This window comes from Thalassophryne amazonica, chromosome 21 (assembly GCF_902500255.1).
Source record: "Thalassophryne amazonica chromosome 21, fThaAma1.1, whole genome shotgun sequence".
Taxonomy (NCBI): Eukaryota; Metazoa; Chordata; class Actinopteri; order Batrachoidiformes; family Batrachoididae; genus Thalassophryne; species Thalassophryne amazonica.
Genome location: NC_047123.1, coordinates 30,676,669 through 30,696,519, shown reverse-complemented (window position 1 = coordinate 30,696,519; position 19,851 = coordinate 30,676,669). Strand labels below are relative to the sequence as shown.

The window sequence follows — 19,851 nt, the reverse complement described above, 5'->3', positions numbered from 1 at the left end:
TGCAGGAGATTTGATGTGATATAGATCACCAGTCAAGTCTGTTAGATATGAGAATTTTTCATTTTATCCCTCGAAAACAAAACTTCAAGGTATATAGGAAACACACTGTCTATCAGTCTGTAGTTTCATCTAGACCTTTGCAAGCCCATACCCATGGAGGGGGCATAGGTTATGATGATATTTATTGCTGATTCTGCACAGTACTATTATATTCATGGGCAAGATGAGTTTTACCACTTGGAAAAATGTATTTACAACATGTCCATGGATATGTTTTGGAAGTTCAACTGCTTCCAAACCACTATAAGGATTTAGGTAAAGGTTCGCACAATGATAAAGTAATTCCAGTCTGACATCTTCAAGGGGGGATAATTTGACTTTTGTTGTTTTTTTTTCATGAACAGAGATTTGCCAGTTTGATAACTCAGCAATTTCAGCAAACCTACTGATGTTGCATAAAGTATAGCAGAATGGAGCATATCATTTTTATGAGTTTGACCGCAAATTTCAGGTTATTTTCTGTTTTGTATCAGTGTAAATAATTTTGGACTGTTGACCCAACTAAACAACTGTTAGGTCTACTACACTCATCTAGGGTATTCTATGGTATATGGTTAAAAATGTTTCATTTTTTGTTTTTACCATATTTGTTACACACATTGATTAAACTGAGATAACTACTCCTACAAAGGTCCATTGGAACTTTTGACCTGAACAGCTTTGTTAGTTTGTTTGCTTTTGTTTGTCTTTCAAAAGGATTATGCAAAAATGACTTGGCTGATTTTATGATACTTTGTTGGAGTGTTGGAGTATGGGCCAATGAATAATGTATTAATGTCATGATTTTTTATTTATTTTTTATTTTTTATTTTTTTTTGCAAAGTAGGACTTATTTGTCAAGAAATATCACAATGATCCTCATTAAAACAAATGCTTGTATAAGTATTGTTATGAATGTGCAGGGTTTAATGCAGTTCTGATTAAAAGCTTGTATCTAGTGGAACATAAAATACTTGTCCCTCAAGGCCGAGCTTATTTCCATCACTGTAGTAACATACAGTGATAGAAATGCATATTATATTGTATCTCCTCCAATGTTTATGGGTTCTTTTTTCACCTGATGCTCCACCTGCTCCACCCAGAATCATCAGACATCACCTTCTTGATGGCTCTGGAATGGTAGCAAGTTCGCCACAGTAAATGCGATATGGACCTGCATGTTTATGTGGCAAGAGTTTTTTGGATACCCATCCTGATGATACAGCTCCACATTACGGGCATAGATGGTCTTGAACTCAGGAACTTTCTGCTTTGAAAGCAAGTTTTAACAGTTTGTTGTATGATCAACTGTGCAGATAAGCAAAATTTGCAGTTTGCTTTTAAAAAAAATAATAAACCCCACCCACCCACACATGCACAAATCTATATGTGTGTGTGAAACTTTTGCACAGAGGCAGACAAACAGAGAGAAAACTTTAGCACAGTAATAATGGGCACTGCTAAGCCGAGCAATTTGATAGTGAAGCGTGAGAGATGTGTACAGGGCATTTATCAGTGTGACACAGGACACAATGCTCTTTGTTTGATTGGCTAAATTAGTGGAAGCTTGTTTGCTATTGCAGCAGCAAAATCCTTTCCAGGCCTTCTTTTGTTGTTGTTGTTGTTGTTGTCGTGTTAATTAAGCCAGAGAGACCATTTCGTATGCTGCGAGTGTACCAGGCAGCAGAAATACAGAAAGGAAAAAATAAATTCATTGTTATTCTTTTCTTGCACCTTAGAGGTACAGTTGTTTCCAAATATAATTTGCACCAAAGATGGGCTGCTTAAATATATATTTGCTAAAATTACTTAGGTTTTATTTTTCTCATAAAGTCACCCCAATTTGAGTAGGAATTCTTTACCTGTTATTGTGTGAGCTGGAGCTCTGCCAGCTCATTATGCACACCGTTTAGTTGCAACAGACAGACTCAGTTCACCTGCTGTATTTCTGGGTTGCAAAAGAGTATAAAATTTTTGGTGCAAATTGTAGTGTTCGTGGTGGAAATAATTTCTTCTCATGCATTTTCTGAAACTGTGAAGGGAGCTGAAATATAAATGTGCTATGAATGAGATCTTTAGCATTAATATAACGACCGATCACTATTTTCCATTTCAAGATTTTGTGGTGGCTTAGAGGTTAGCACTGTTGGCTCACAGCAAGAAGGTCATGGGATCAATTTCCACCTGTGGCCTTTCTGTGTGGAGTTTGTGTGGGTTCCCTCCGGGTGCGATGGCTTTCTCCCACATCCAAAGACATGCAGGTTAGGTGGATTGGAAGCTTTAAATTGTCTGTAGATGTGCATGTGGGTGTTAATGTGTCTGTCTGTCTGTATGTGGCCCTGCGACAGACTGGCGTCCTGTCCAGGGTGCACCCCGTCTAATGCACTATGACTGCTGGGATAGGCTCCAGCACCCCATGACTCTTAACTGGAGTAAGTGGTTGAAGATGAGTGACTGAGTGAGATTTTGTGGTGTAACTGTGTCCTGTGCAGAGGATGAAGCAAATCTCCCTCTGTGCTCTGAGCTTTTCTTTCCCTGTTTGTATTCTATATCTAGTCATACATGCATGTTTTGTGCATGAAATATTCATGTGTGCACATCTTGTGTTTTCACTGCTCCGTGAAACATGGCAGGATGCCAGTCTGACACAGCCAGTGGTGGGCACAGCTAACCAAAAAGTTAGCTTGGATAACAGCCAATCAGTGAACTGAAAAGTTATCTTTCATAAAGCTAAACCGATAAACCACCAAAAAGTTTATCGGACGCTGCAGCTAACCAATAACCAATAGCTTTAAGTATTGTCTTCAGTACACTTGCAAGCTGATTTTGAGTTTTAACACCACGATCACTTCTGGTAGCATCAAAGGTGACCACAAACCCAAACAATAAATTGGGAAGCAAACGCCATCCTAAGTTGCAAAAAGTGGCTGAACTGAAGCTGGGAGTGACCTTGCCACTGGTGACTATGACTTGTTCACGGGATGGAATATTCCGCCGCCTGCTTGCCATGCTGCCGTGGTGAGCTTTGGGATAACAGATCGGGTACAGATCATCTGCATCAGTGTTTGGTACAAGTCTAATGCCCTCAGCTTGCCACAGGGTTCCCGGGATGTTGCAGATGCCCTGGTTAAGTTGCCACGAGCTTGGCGATGACCCAGTTGGGTTCCCATGACTTATATTGTGTTAACTTTTGGAACAATCCAAAAGTTTATTCCAGATTGTCCAGATAGTGTCTGGTGCAGTCCAGGATCACCATGTATGCTTACAGATGGTTTGCAGCGGCATTCCCTTTTATTCAGTGAGTTTACCATTTTGCAATTTTTTTTCTATTGGAACCCAACCTCAAGCGACCCGGACACATGTGGACAGGAGGTTTTAAAAGGCTATAGGACAGGTCGCATGAGCACAATTTGAACCCATGTCTACATGCTGGCAGGCCAGCTCCTGATCCATTCACCTACCTGCTCTACCTGATATAGATTTGGCTAGTAGCAAAGGAAGGTAGTCATTCAAACTTTACCCTTGACCAGCTGCTGCAGGCAAATTCAGACTGCTGTGCAAAAATCACATCAGTCTTTCTCTTTTTTTTTTTTTTGTTGTATTTATCATTCAGAAGACTAATGACTGGCCGCAGGATATAGAACCATTTCTTTCTTTTCTTTTTTGAATGCAGTCTACTCTGCCGTCAGCATCATAAATTCTACACCGGCTCATGCCTGATGTTGCACTGGCGGTCAGCCCGTGTTGTTTGTTGTTCTTGTAGGATGTTTTACTGAACAGTGAAGTCACGTTGGGATCTACTGGGTCGTTAGCTTCTCACCTCATTCTTCATTTTCTGCCCCAGACTGCTGACCTCCCATTAATCACATAAATCAGCTGTGGACTGCAAAACACTGACAGGACTTGATTCAGTTTGCTGCAGTCAGGGGTGTGTTTTTTTTTTCTTTTCGAAATTATGAAACATTAAACAGATAAGACATCATGACATAACTTCCTCACAAAAAAGGAAAACCATACCTTTTCTTTTTTCGTGCCCTGTTGTATGTCACTTTTTTATTTTCTCAATATTTCTGCAAGCTTGTTAAATGCAGCTGTAATTTAGCGCAGGATATCTAGGAATTTATTGTAGGTTGTAGCCCCACCGACCTCTGGATGTCACCGACATGGTGTTTTGAGCATTTTAGAAACATTTAATCATCTTCTCAAGCAATTGTTTCATCAGTTCTTTGTGTTTCGAACAATTAAATCATTTTCTGAAGCAGTTGTTTAGTGTTTTGAGCTTTGGATAACACTTAATGTTTTCTGAAGTAATAGTGTTGTGGTTTTTCCAGTGTTTCAGAACACTCAAAATGCTGAATAATTTGATGAATAATTTTCTCACAGAATTGTTTAATTTTGTCTTATGCAAGCATTTTCAAACTGAATAATTTTTTGAAACAGTTGGTTCATTAAGCACTTTGACCTTTTGACGCAATAACTTTCTGGAGCAGTTGTTTCAGTTAATATGTTGAGTACTTGTAAAAACCCAGAATCATTATAGAAAGCAATTATTTAATTTGATGTTTAAATGTTTCAAAACAACATTTTCTGAAACAGTTTTGGTTCAACTTTCAACTTTAGAAATCTGTGAATAATTTTGTATAGTACTCGTTTCATATTTAGACATTTGGAAACAATGATATTCTAAAGTAAATTTGATGTAGTGTTTCAAACATTCCAAAACAGTGAAGCAGTTGGTGCATTTTGCATTTGGAACCTTTCGAAACAGTTGACCATTTTCTGAAGCAATTAATATTTTGTTCATTTGTACACAGTGAATTATTTCCTAAAATAACTTTAATTTAGTATTTCAAAAAAAAATCAAATCATAAAACAGTTTCTAAAACAACTAGTTTGTTGAAATTGAAAGTATCGAAAAGCTTCACTTCTGCCATCACTGTGTTTGAAATGTTTCCGGATTAGTTTAAATATGAAATTCATGCCCAAAACTACACCTAGCATGGTATAACTTTACACTGTCGGTTTTGGGATCAACTTTCATGACCAACACATTCAATGTGCTTATTGGAGATGGCTTGTTTTCTGTTTTTGTGTTTCTCTGTTCAGGAAGCAAAGCTGCGGGAGCTCCTGGATGTCAGCACTCTGGCCGGAAAGATGGAGAACAGGATGCTGACGGTGGTGAGCGGCCCTGACATGGTCAACATCACGTATCTGAACTTCATGGCCTTTCAAGAGGAGAACGCTAAGGTGAAATTTGTGCAGAACAGCCAGTATATAAAGTGAAAGAGCTTGTGTTTTGCTTTATTTTGATTGGCTGCAACTTAGCAAGATCTTAAACAGATGTTCTCACTATAAACTGATGTAAATGTATTCACGATTTTTGAAGCAAGTTTAGATTTTGAACCAGTACTGAGACATAATAACCTAAGACGTACCCCTTGTCCAGACTATACCCTGGATTAAATTGGACTCTCCTGTGTTATACCCATCTGGACTATGCACCTTGGTATTTTGGGGGCTCGGCTATTTCTAATTTTTAGCCCAAAATATGCTCCAGGGTACAAATCATCTTTGGCTATTTTTTAGTTAAGTGGTGGCTAACCTAACCTGTTACACCTGGTCTAACTGGTATACCACCCACCATTAAACACTCAAATTGTACTTAATAACAAAATGAAAAGGGCAAAGTTTGGTATCCTTGTGCTGTGATTGCAAGACCCCCTCAGATTACAAAACACCCCAGAAATGAAAGAAAATGTCATTTTGGGGTTGACAATTTTCTGGTTGTTAGAATACTCCAGTGTTCAATTAAAATGATGAAGCGCCTGTGCAACATATAAAGTGATTTTATCTCAACTTTTTAATTTGATAACTCATTTCTTATATAATTGCTTTTTGGAAGCAGGGGTTGGATTAAAGCAAAAGCATATTCAAGCTCAGTAGCTGTCGTCACGTTATTGAATCTGCGATTAATCAGTCTATTCCTTTGTTTGTTTGTATGTTTTTGTTTTATTTCCTGCAGGAATGGGCAGAGGAGCTGTTCAGTCTGGCATCCAACCTCCTGGTGCAGAACTTGTCCAGAGAGGCCTGCCTGGAGAAAGCGTAGGTTATTCACGCGCACATATAAATCTCAACTCCCAAAGGGAAAGCTGAAAATTATCAGTAATTAAGTGCTGGAGCTGATTGGAAGCAGCACTGTTCTTTTCTGTTACACACCTAGTTTATGTTTTGTACAGTAGCCAAGGATTTACCTCAAATGAATATTTATGATGAATAATACCTTAGTTACACAGTAAATGATGCAGTTAAATAGTTGTTCTTCATACAAGGGTGTAGCCAGGCAGTTCTTTGGAGGGTTGGGGGGGCACTGCTGTCCACTTAAATCATCATCGTCAAGTATTGAGTCAATATGAATAATTTTCTTTTTTGCTCTTTCAGAACATACTATTTTCTGAAGCAAATGCTTCATCCTTTTTAGGTCATTTGAAACAGTGAATAGAGTTTTCTTGTTTATTTGTTTCATTTTTCATTTCAAAACATTGACACTTTTTTGAAGCAATTGCTTCATTCTTTAAGAGGTTCTAAACAGTGATCAGAGTTTTCTGAAGTGCGTGTTTCATTTAGCCTTTCGAGCATTTAAAAAAAAATTGTCTGAGCCAGTTTCTTCATTCAGTGTTTCGAATGGATCGACACAGTGAATTATTTTCTGAAACAATTACTTCATTTTTTAACACCTATATTTTTAGTATTTGTAGTTTGATATGGTGAATTCTTGATATTATAAACATATTAGCATTTTGAAGTAAACTGCTGTCAGAAGCAATTTTTTCATCTGCTTTTGAGAATATTTGGAATTTTATGAACCAAGGTAGCTCCGCCCACTGCCTGCATGATGACACCATCACAATGTTCAGAGCATTTTGAAGAAGTGGATTAATTTCTGAACTAATTATTTCATTTATAGCCTTGAGTATTTTAAAGCACTGAATTACTTTCTACAGCAACTGTCTCATTTGATGTTTCAAATGTTTTCAAACTGTGATATGTTTTGCCTTAAAAGTAAACATTTCATTGACAATGTTGAGTATTTCAAAATGGTAAGTAACGTTCTGAAGCAACTGGTTCATTGGGTTTACGGTAATATGCAACATATATATCAGTTAAATGTCAGATCTAGTTTTGAGTGTTTCAACACAATTAATACTTTTCCGAAGCAACTGGTTCTCTCACTCACTCAAAATGAGGCGGGGCTTAAATTCAAAATGCAATGCCCCCTTCCTATGACATCACATATATACTCAATAAACAAAAACAAATGAACATGAAACAAAAACGGAACAGTTTGAACAGAAACGGCTAAACCCGCCCCGTGTGAACGACCGCGTGAGCGAGTGAGGTGCGGAGTGAAACTCAATGTGACAACATCAGATCTCCTCAAAAAGAGGCTGCTCGAAACTCATGGGACGCAGCTGCTACAGAGATGAGATGGCGCCGTGACAGTCGAAACATAACGCACGAAAAAGGGGAGCATTTGCCTCGAACGGTTCCAGCCCGCCGCGCGATTTCCCCTCATCTCTCGCCGGTTGCTTGTTCCCTTATCAGACCTTTTTCTTCATGCCATCAACCGCCATCACAGCACAGCTGATCCTGTGTCATAACCACACCTGACACCTCGCAGCACAACGTGTGAAGGAAGCTGACTTAAGCACGCAAAGCAATCCTTGCTTCACTGCTGATTTACATGTGCAGCAAGTGAAGCGTGCAGTGAACTTGAATGTGTTCCTCCTGTTTGGTGTTCAGACCAAAATGCTGGTCGCTGCATGACAACTCCCAGCTGTGTGATGTTTATCAGCGAGCAGAAGCCATTATCTCACACCCCCAAGGAAGCTAATTGACTTATGAGACAATAAAGGTGGACATGGACCACATCATACACAGACAGCTGAACAGAATGGAAGCCATCCAGCTCTGCGGCTGTTCTTTCTCACAGCAGCAGAATTTGTGCATCGCATCTTTGTGAAAAAAGGGTTCTTTGTATTACTGTGACTAAGATGAAGCAGTACCAGTAAGTGATACTGCTTCATTTTTGGCTTCTACTGTTCCCCCTCTTGGGTAATGGCGTAGAAACTGTAGATATTCCCACGAATGTTCCTGCCACAAAAAAAGACCTAGTGCTTCCTAACACACAATACACTAAATGCAAGAATGCTTCAGCAAACAATTCACTGTTTCAAAAGACTTCAAGTGTGACATGAAGCAGTTGTTATGAAACATTGGAAATGCTTAAAGAAACAGTTGTGTGAGGAAATGATTCATTGTCATGAAGCACTAGAAATGTTCAAAGGAACAATTGCTTCAGTAAATGATTCACTTCTTTGAAATGTACAAAGCACTAAATAGACCTGCTTCAGCAAATGAGTCACTGTTTTGAAATTATTTCACTGTGAAAGAATGCAGTTGCTTCATTGAATGTTTAGAAATGTTAAAAGTAAGAGTTACTTCGGGAAAGATTCAGTGTTTGAAATACTCAAAATGAAGCAGTTGCTTTAGAATTTCAAGCAGTGTTTCAAGAAGCTTCAAGGTGTAGATATTCCCAGCTGTGTTCTTGCAACAAAACAAAGACCTAGTACTTCTTCACACACAATACCCTAAATAGAAAAATTGCTTCAGAAAATGATTCACTGTTTCAAAAGGCTTGAAGTGTGACAAAAAGCAGTTGTTTCTGGAAATGCGACACTGTTATGATTGCTTCAGTAAATGATTCACTTCTTTGAAACACATAAAGCACTAAATAGAAGAATTGCTTCAACAAATGATTTGCTGTTCTGTGAAAGAATGCAGTTGCTTCTGGAAATGCTTCTGTCACAAATCTTTTCAAATGCTCAAAATGAAGCAGTTGCTTTAGAATTTCAAGCTGAGTTTCAAAAGGCTTCAAGGTGTAGATATTCCCAGCAGTGATTAAAAAAAACAAAACAAAACAAATACCTAGCACTTCTTGACACAGAAAACACGAAATCAGATTGCTTGAGAACACGATTCACTTTTTCAGAAGGCTTGAACTGTGACATAAAGCGGTTCCTTTTGAAAATGCTTCACTGTTGTGAAACATTTGAAATGCTGATGGAAAGAACTGCTTCAGGAAATGTTTCACTTCAGAAATACTTAAAATAGTACAGTAAAACAGCTGCTTCAGGAAATAATTCACTGTTATGATTTTTTTTTTTTAAATGCTACAGGAAACTATTGCTTCAGGAAAGTTTCAGTGTTTTGAAATGAGTTTCACAAGGCTGCGATGGTGACATCTAGTGGACAGTGGCTGCTCCAATAAAATGAATTGCAGGTTGCACCTGTGATAGCTTTTGCATGATGAAGCGACCCCGGCCACACACACACACACACACACACACACACACACACACACACTGAAAGGAAGTACTGCATGGGTAATAAAACTGACATTTTCTCACAGGGCAGATAAAATTAATCTTCTAATTTGGCCTCTGGGTCGGATCCAAAGTTTTGGCCTATGGAGCTTACATGTGCTTCCGCACTTTCTTTGTGACCTTTCCTGCACCTACCTTGAGAGGCATCACCCCATCGGATGCTGACCAATTTGTGCAGAAAAACACCTAAAAAACAAACAAAAAAACCCTGGAGTCTGGCCCTGTGAGCTGCTGGAGTCACCTGTGACTTTGCCTGTAGTGCGGCCTTCCTGTCTGGTGAAGTCGGCACTGTAGCGCATATTAATTATTAGCCAGCAGCCACTTTAAGGCCCGGCCTGTAATCACGGCTCCTGTTGCAGTCAAGCTATTTATAGACGGGACTGTTGTTGCTGCACGGTGCCGGACTGCCAATTCCGACCCACCTCGTACGCACGGCGTGCAGTCAGCTGTTGCTGTGTGCATTTCACTTCACATGCCGTCACACACTCACTCAGACGAGCAGAAATGAGCTCTCAGACAAACTATTGATTGTGTGTTGTGTACGGCTTGTGCTCTGTTCAATGCAGATACACTCGACTGAAGCTGCAGCTCAACCCCGAGGGCCGGATCCCTGTCAAGAAGTAAGGAACCCCCACCCCACCACCATCACCCCACTACCATCATCTCTCTGTCAGCATTTCTTCCCCCCTATGTATCACTTTTACATACAGTATGTAGGGGAGTATGGGATCTAAGTCACATTCAAGCAACTCCAGCTTATGGTCACTTTCATAAGACAGTATATCTACACAAAACTTAGTTTTTTGTAGCATGAAGTTAAATACTTTTTTTTATTATTTTACTTTTTATTTCTGTATTTCTGTCAGTTAAGCTAACATTTAGCTAAAAACAGTTAAACATTTATCTTCACTGTAAATTTAATCAATACAATTTAAAAAGCAACAACAAAAACATTAAAAAGGGAAAATTACTGAAAATTTTAAAATTAAATCTAAATTAATATTGCTTGTTTTGAAATTATTATTATTATTATTATTATTATTATTATTATTATTATTATTGCAATATTACTGCTTCCAATTGAAAATGTGGACAACTTCCTTTTAAAAAATATATCAAATTTAAGTTGGCTACTTCTTGTTTGTTTGTACTGCATGCTTTCTTGTACAAAGGCACATTTATTTGTAAACACCAACACACATGTTACATTAACTTGTGTTGGTTTTTACATAGAATGAATGAATCAACCAATGGGAGTGCAGGCTCAGTTTACCCATAATCCCTTTGGGCATCTGTGTGTGTTATGTTCAAAACTTCAGAATTTGTACATTATTTTAAAATTAAAAGATATGTGTTATATTTTCACTTTGTACAAATGACAGAGTTGACATTAATGTAGTTATTCTATCCGGATTATTTTGATTTATAAAACAAAACCATAAGTCAAACCTGCTTTCCTTTTCAAGATGTCTGCCTCATGGCTGGAACGCTGTATGCTGTTAAGGATAATGACTTTTATTTATTTATTTATTTATTTATTTTGGCAGCCTGGCAGCCAGGCTCCTTCTACTGGGGTAGATTTGGGCTCAGCTCCTCTCAGATGCCTCACTGCTGCAAAATACATAGCAGACAAGAGCCAACAGGGTTTAAAAATGTTTTTCACCTTTACTATGTAAAAAATTGTTAGCAGTCTAAAAGTTATCGAACTAAAGCTTTCGGAAGCTAATTGGTCTGCTGATGGCTTTTGAAGTTAGCTGAAAAGTTAAAACGCTAACAAAAACATTAGCTTCACTAATTAGCAGATTAGCGGACCTGTGCCCACCACTGCTCTGCACACTAGTGCAGCCCATCACAAAAATTTCCTTCCTTCTGCTTAATGTGGCAGTGGCATGCTGGCAGCGCACCTGGGCAGCATGCACATGCACAACCACAAAGACCTGGTTTCAAGCCAACTGCACACATATTTTATACGGAACACTGAAGAAAACTATTTCTGGTGGTTGGATGCACAAACCAGCCAAGATGGTCATATGGATTGGAGAATGCATTGTCTTGGCTATTTCTTGCAAAGTATTGTCCGCTGCTTATCTGGGAAAAAAAACTTTATTTAAAATCTCATATTTTAAAGATGAATATCCAAAATGTGTTGTACTGTTTGCCTCTGTCTTCATGCATTTACTGAACTTCCATCTGTCATCACTTTCTGTTTATTCCTAAACCTTCCCCTCTCAAAACGTTGCACCATTATTCCTCCTGCGCTGGGACAGCAGCGTTTATGTCTGCTTTGATCTTCAGTGTCAAGGTGCCAGAGTATGAGCATTTCATTTTAGCACCTGATTTACACGTGGGGGGGGGTGTCTGTCACTGTGTCATATTTTCAATGAGAACCAAACTCTCTCTCTCTCTCTCTCTCTCTCTCTCTCTCTCTCTCTCTCTCTCTCTCTCTCTCTCTCTCTCTCTGTCTCCATTAGTCAAGTTGAGCTTTCAGACAGTCAGCACTTTGCATCTCCAATAACCTCCCTCAGAGCCACGCAGGAAAACAGTAGGTGTGAATACAGAGAAGCTGAGGGACAGACACTTCTTTGCCATTTAAGGAAATAACCTCCTAACTGGGAGGACAAGTCAGCTTCACAAGTGTCAGAATCTGTGCTCGAACTGAGCACCCAGGACAGGTTGATGGACCTGCGCACAGACCTGTGCATGCATTCACAGCAGACCAAAGCTGAAACATAGGTCTGCACAGACAGACTCATGCATGTGTATAAAACAGACTAAAACTAAAACATGGGTCTGCACAGACACTCATACAAGTGTATAAAACAGACTGAAGCTGAAACATGGGTCTGCACAGACAGATCTGTGCATGCATTCAGAGCAGACTGAAGCTGAAACATGGGTCTGCACAGATAGACTAATGCACGCATATAAAACAGACTGAAGCTAAAACATGGGTCTGCACAAACACTCGTGCATGTATATGAAACAGACTGAAGCTGAAACATGGGTCTGCACAAATGCTCATGCAAATATATAATACAGACTGAAGCTGAAACATGGGTCTGCACAAACAGACCCATGCATGCATATAAAACAGACTGAAGCTGAAACATGAGTCTGCACAGACAGACTCGTGCATGTATATAAAACAGACTGAAGCTGAAACATGGGTCTGCACAGACAGACTCATGCATGTATATAAAACAGACAGAAGCTGAAACATGGGTCTGCACAGACAGACTCATGCATGTATATAAAACAGACAGAAGCTGAAACATGGGTCTGCACAAACACTCATGCATGTGTATAAAACAGACAGAAGCTGAAACATGGGTCTGCACAAACACTCATGCATGTGTATAAAACAGACTGAAGCTGAAACATGGGTCTGCACAAACAGACTCATGCATATATTTAAAGTTGACTAAAGCCAAAACAGTCACATGTAGCTACGGCAACACTGTTGTGCATTGCAATAAATCACATTTATTGTTTTTACACATTTAAAAAAGTGGTCTAACCACATATATTACTTAAAGCCCTCCTTTGCTGCGCTCAGAATGATTGACAGGGCAAGACAGCATGTGAGGCTCATTATATAAATAAATGTGAATGCATTGAAAGCCTTTAATTGCATGAATATTAATTGCAAACGCAGCAGTAAGACCAATTTGGCAACTGTTCTGATAAGTTGTGGCATTACGAGAACAACAGTAATGATGATGGTGATGATAATGTCAATGGAGATAATGATGACGAGAAACAGCATGTGTGGTCTTTGCAAGGCAATCGTTAGGGGTTTTATCATGTTCAGAAACAATGAAAAACATGAACATGGATGTTTATAGAGATCACTGTGAAGTTTTCTTTAACTTTTGCCACATAATACTGAATTATCTGCTTTGTTTTGGGTTATTAGGTACATTTCCTCTGACTATCCACAGCCCATCTACCAACAAACATATTGTGCATTGTGCACTATATTCCATATGCTTTTGTGTATGTTACTCTATCGCCATAGGCTGTAATGAAGCAGTTTGTCATAAACAGCAGCATTACCATTTTAGCACCTAAAAACAACTAAATTCACCCACTTAAATATTAAGAGTCACAAAGGCTACAGAACCCAATTGAACTTAAATTAATCATAGACCCCAAGTTTAATTTTTTTCCTCTAAATGACTGGATATCTGTGTTTTGATCTTGATCTCTTCCTGTATTTCACAACAGGAAAGTTTTTATTGTGACAGGTGTAACAGAAAGTAATCAAAGTTTAATGTCAGTCTTCCAATCAATGATGATGTCATGAAAAAGGGAAGTGGTTGTGCATGTTGGGGAATAATTTGTCACCAAATAAAAGACAATAATAGCCATAAAAAAGTAGATTTAAGACTGACTTGAGATATAAAAGTCCAGGCACTGCGGGGAAAAAATATGCCTTTTTGTTATGCCCACACGCATGCAGGGGTCCTGTGTGTCCATCTGTGTGAAAAATAACTCAAAAAGTTTTGATCCAATTTGGACCACACTTGGTGGAATGATTGGCAGTCAGCCAAGGACAAAGTGATTTGTCCGTGAGAAAAATCAGTTAAAAGTCTAGGTCACAGGCCAAGGTCAAAGTCTGGGTCCAATACCTGTATGACAGGTGAGTAACCTTTCTTGTTTTTGAATTAATTTATTATCTGTTAAAGGCGGCAATAAATTCTCAGAGACCAGTGTGAAAACATTTTGGGTGTGTTATTATTGGAAACAGTGTGCTTTTTGTCTCTACAGTATCTGCAGGATGTTCTCAGCAGACAGGAAGCGTGTGGAGACGGCCCTGGAACACTGTAACCTCCCATCTGGCAGAGTGAGACACTACAGTCCTTCTTTGTTCAGCGATACTGTCTTTTCGTATTTATTTCCACTGTGCACCTCAGCACCAGCTCTTGCCTCATGCCTGTCACTTTCATCTACAAGGTTATCCATCTTTTCATCCATCAGCTCGTCACCCTGTCCACTCTGTCACTTTGTTGTTTCCAAACAGCGGCTGACTTCTTTCCTATGGTACTCCTCTGCTTGGAGTTGTATTTTTTGGATGCCTGTGCAACGTCCCGCTCAGCGATGTTTTAGCCTCAGCTACGGCAAAATAAACAGAACAAGCGTGGCGTAATGGAGATGACACAAATTGTTCATGGGCCAAGCAGGTTTTTGGTACCACTTAAAAGGGACTAAACAACTCTTACTGTACAATCCAGCCTCCGTAAATGATGGCCTGCAGAAGAAATGTATGGTGGCCATCCAAGGGGTCAATTAAGGTTTACACAGAGGTCAACATTTAAAAACACTCCAGTCATATTGAAAAGTATATCACCAGATCATAGGGACTCCAAAAGGTGTGATTTGGACTATTAATAACTGAATGTTATGGAGTTATGTGGTAAAAATGGCAAAAATTGTGACAAAGGTCAATTTCAAGTTGCTTAAATTTTGTTAAACAAAAATGATGTAAATTAACGGTTAAGCCAATAGGGTTCTAAAAATGAAGAGTCTGCACTAACTGTTCTGCTGAGTTATCACATTATAGGGTAACGCAAGTAAATAGTCCATAAGGGCAAGGGACACAACTGTAAGTTGATTTTTGGTTATCAGCATATCTTACTTTTTGGCAAAAGTTAACTTCTCAAATGAATAAACAGTCAAGACCTTCCCGTACATTTGAGCAGCTTTTGTTGCCATCTAGCGGGTGATGTGAGCATTTCAGGGCTTCTGTACATATCATACTTGAAACTCAGAATACAGTAAATTAAAAAAAGGCATTTATAAATGTCATGAATGCATGATTTTTTTTTTTTTTTGGCAAGCAGGTCTTTGACCTCCCAGTATTAATCTATAAAATTTTCAATTTTGAGAGTTTTGCTGTTCTTGAGTTTTAGGACGCGGAAGGTTTTGCCGTACTGATGGACGGAATGACAGCAATTTCTCTTGATAAGCACAACTCACACGTTGTGAATAATGTCTTATGTCATGGAATCCAGAGGATGCCGATTTTGTTTGACCGTTACTTTGGAGACCAAGCGTCATTTTTTGAAAATTGGAAAAGTTGCAACTTTTGACCCCTGTACTAACCTTTGTCACCATTTTTGTTGTTTTTACCCTGTAAGGTCAGAATATTCGGTCATAGATTGTCCAAATTCTACCTTTGGGCAAGACCTGTGATCAGACAAATAATAAGATATACCTTTTAATATAATTGGAGCATTTTTAAATTTGGACCCCGGTGTAATCCTTCAGTGACCCCCCCATCCCTCCCACCCCTTCTTAGGCTACAGCTGCCACCCAGGGATGGCCACCATACATTTTGTGTGTGTCATTATGGTTTACTGAGGTTGGATTGTCAATGTTGTTTAATTCCATTAAGTGATCCCGATTTGGTCAAAATCGGTGTTAGGCTCACTTACTTTTTTATGTTTCCCTCTTTAATATATCACCAGGGATTGGCATCCTGTGGTGCATCAAGGTGCAAATAGGCTACAGCACATCAAACCACCTCTGTACGGCATACAAATCTCAGCTTTGAATTAAAGACTTCTGAATATGAACAGAATAAATGTTGTAGCCCTTCTGCCTCTTTCACACAAAAGCAAGTGCACACAACCGCGCACACGTGCCAGACAAGCGATACATAATTAGCACAAGGAGTGAGAGCAGGAGGTAAAGCGATGTTGCCGTCTGCTGGGATTTGCTGTTGCTCCAGCGTGTAAGTAATTACAGTTAAACGGTTGTGCTGGTAAACCCTTAAACCACATTAATGGTGCACACAGAAGCGCATCCAGAACGCCTTACACACCTTGATCTACAGAATGAGTCACTGAGACTCGACGGGGCTTGACTTTTATTCCCCCCACACAGCTCGTTCATCTTAAGTCTCACAGCTGCATGGCTCCAAAACACGCCATATATGAGACAACGATGCGGTTCGATGAGACCGCGATGCAACAGTTTGAGCATGATCAAAACTTCTGAGATGCAACCGGCATGGCATTTCCTCTATTACATCATAAAGTCCGTAGTGTGTTTTTACATAGATGTTATTACAAGAGGCGTGCACATAAATGCATACAGCACACACACGTGTCACACATAATAACACTCTAATTCGGAACATGATTACTAAAAACGACCAGAACCGCCTGTTTTGGCATTTCTGTATCACAGTAAGTGTGAACAGGAAGACAAATTTTTGTCTTAATTTACTCTTAATTTACACCTGGGCCGTTTCATAAAATGGTCTAATCTTGTTTAGTCGACTAAACTCACTTAGTCAAATAATCTTTTGACGTTAGCCGTTGCACAAAGCGTTTAGTCAGCTAAAGTTTAGCATTAGCCGAGTAAAGTTTTTAGCCTGCTACAGAGGAGGTTAATCTTATTTTAATCAACAAAACTTCAGTGTCTTACCTCAAAAATGATGGGTATCATGTGCCACCACTTGATGGAGCAGGAAGGAAGGAGAGCCTTGCAGCGGGAGTGATTGTTCTAGGACCGGAATAATCTATTGGAGAACGGACGCTGAGGCCGGGAGCACTTCTCCTCTGGTGCGGCGGACTCGGCCATGTTTGTAGCAGACGACCAACCCAGAAGTAAACAAAACTTTTGTGCATTGGAGGCGTTTCTTGGTAACGGCACTCGCGAGGCCCCTTATGCCCGTGAAAATCATCAACTAATGTTAGACGGCTAATCTACAAGTTCAGAAATGCTAATGTTGGGTGACTAACCTTAGTCGACTAAGTAAGCTTAGTACTGAATGATTAGACTGCTTCATGAAACCAGGCCTGATTCTCTGTGATACAATTGAACATTTTTATTTTTGCTGAAAATGACCTTTTCAACTGATAAAATGACCCCGCATAGTATTTCATAATGTCAGAACTTTATTTCTTTATGTTGGGAATATTTTGACAGCATAATCCACTTAGAAATCTGCCTCAGAGACATTTTGCAGATCATGTATTACAGAAAAAAAATGTGCCTTGTTGGAATATAAATCAGAGGGAGCTGTGAATAATCAGTCATTTAGGCAGATCATACTGATTTTATATAGCTTTCTCAGTTATGCGGTGAAAATGGATGACGGAATAGAAGCACAACTTCACCAAGAAATATTACTGTCTTAACAGCATAGAACAGCAGCGTTTAGCAGAAATAATTTCAAATCTGCAGGCAGAGGCACGTGGCGCTTTTTAAAGGAGAGACTGGTGATATTAAAAGTCTGTTCACATCACACTTTGCTGCAAGCCTTATTGTTAAAGTAATCAATGCCATAACTGTTAGATATGTTGCAAATCAAGTCAAGTCTGGAAGCACACGTGAGTGCCCCGTGTCGCTCAACCACCACGACACAGAACGGCCTCGGATCCCAGATGGTAATCGCCCAGGCAGGCAACCAATCCATCCGCACCTCTTGAAATTAATCATCCATCTGCCACAGCAGATAGATGGCAGCAGATATATTGCTGCCTCTGTTATATCGATTTTAGAAAAATGATCTGACTGGTTCACCTCAAATATCTCTTTTGCTGTAAAAATTGGAGAGGGCCAAGATTAAATCTACACCAGCAGATTACATGTCAGAATATCTTCATAGCTGTTGTTGTTGTTGTGTAATTCCTGCAGAACCATTTGTGGCCACCAGACCAAGGTTTTGGAAAAGAAAGGAACTGAGGAACAAGTTCATAATAAGCTACTACTTGAAAGCACACACATGTTGACAGAGAGAGAAGGAAGAAGTGTCTGCTTCAGCTACATTTATTCAAAATTCTTTCCAGAGGGTTGTGCAGACTAGATTTTAGAACATAACCACAAAAATAACAGTTTATTACTCTGATTTTACATTGTTGTGTGGAACCCCCCCCCCCCCCCCCCCCTCTCTCTCTCTCTCTCTCTCTCTCTCTCTCTCTCTCTCTCACGGACTCCACTCACTGTGTACCTCACTCAACCATCTCTTTTGCTGTCTTTTTTTGCACACCTAAAGGATGCAGCTGCTGTGAAACAATCATAAAATAACAGTTTACTTTTCAGATTTAGTACATTTCTGTGCAGAAACACTCACTGACACCCACACCTGTTCCTAATCCATCACCAATCCAGCATTTACTCACTATCCAGCAGGTGGCAGACACATTTATGGGAGGTTGCTTTTTGAATTGATCTTGTGCATCAAAGTTCACAATTTTAATTGACCTGACATAGACCCCTGTGATCCATTGAGTTGCAAGATAACAGCATTTTATTGTTCTTAACTTATGGTTTTGACCATTTGGAGAGGAGCCACTCATAGACTGTATTTTGCAGGCTACATGCCAAGGCTTTTCCAAAGCCTAGGAATATTTTCATCATGCATTTTACTTTCCAGTGTGTTGAAAAAAATCCCCATTTTACATCAAAAAATGGTACAGCAAAGTACCAACAAATCACTTTGCATTGCCATATTTGCAGGAAAATTACATCATTGCACCATCACATCAGTTCTCTTTGTCATTTATGTTGCACAACTATGAAAAACAGACAACCAAAGCCGATTTCAGAAACCACTAATTAGCTGTAGTACAGCTTGCACTGTAAATAGGGATGTGTGTGCATGCAACATCTTTAACAGGAGGACCAGAGACTGGGTCCATGGCCTGAAAGTTGCATCTTGCATTTGACCGTGCAACTGACCCTGTTGCCGTTGTTTTCTGCAGAATGACTCCATACCCCAGGAAGACTTCACTGCTGAGATCTATAACATGTTCCTGAGCAATCTCTGCCCACGCTCTGAGCTGGATCACATCTTCTCTGATGTGTAAGATAGTTTTTTCTCTCTGTGTGTGCAAGAAGTAATTATTGCAGAAATGCATTAACCCCTGGGGTCCATGGACTCACCGACGCATCAGGTCACTTTACCATACCTTGAGAAATTCCCCTTTTAAGATACTTGCATACAGCATATTGCCCATGTGTTGCATATCAAAATGTTAAGAACAATCTCAGTTCTGAATGTGAGGCATGCATTTGTCTAAAACATTGGCTTTGACATATAATTTCGCTCTAAACCTGAAAATATGAAATATGCTTTTAGATGAACTGGTTTGGTGTTAGAAATGGGTTTACCAAATTATTTGGGTCACAAAAATAATGTAATACATGAAAAACACTTTAGATCATTGTATAATTAATTTATAAAAATAAAATATAGCCTGTGCAGTGCAGCCGTGCTGCCCACTAGAAGTTGTACAGAATGGGGCTAATACATTTCAAAAGAACATATTTTAAAATTAATATTGTTTACCAGTGTCATCTGGGGGTCTTGTGTCTTCAAATAAACCCTTACTGTATGAATAAATTCCCTCAGTGA

At 39.3% G+C, this 19,851-nt stretch overlaps 1 protein-coding gene across 3 annotated transcripts in view; it reads left to right on the top strand.

The window, feature by feature from the left end:
• The window catches only part of LOC117503614 (1-phosphatidylinositol 4,5-bisphosphate phosphodiesterase beta-1-like), a 182,571-nt gene that overhangs the window by 99,856 nt on the left and 62,864 nt on the right, over window positions 1–19,851 (top strand). For 2 of the 3 annotated variants that reach the window (XR_004558591.1, XM_034162872.1), the window contains exons 4-8: window positions 5,146–5,286; window positions 6,062–6,141; window positions 10,049–10,102; window positions 14,253–14,328; window positions 19,199–19,299. Coding sequence is in view for 2 of the 3 variants with exons in the window: in XM_034162872.1 (XP_034018763.1) it covers window positions 5,146–5,286; window positions 6,062–6,141; window positions 10,049–10,102; window positions 14,253–14,328; window positions 19,199–19,299 (452 nt within the window). In the remaining variant the exon portion in view is untranslated. Of the gene's footprint in view, window positions 1–5,143; window positions 5,287–6,061; window positions 6,142–10,048; window positions 10,103–14,252; window positions 14,329–19,198; window positions 19,300–19,851 lie in introns of all 3 variants that reach the window. The other variant, XM_034162873.1, reaches the window with a different exon arrangement.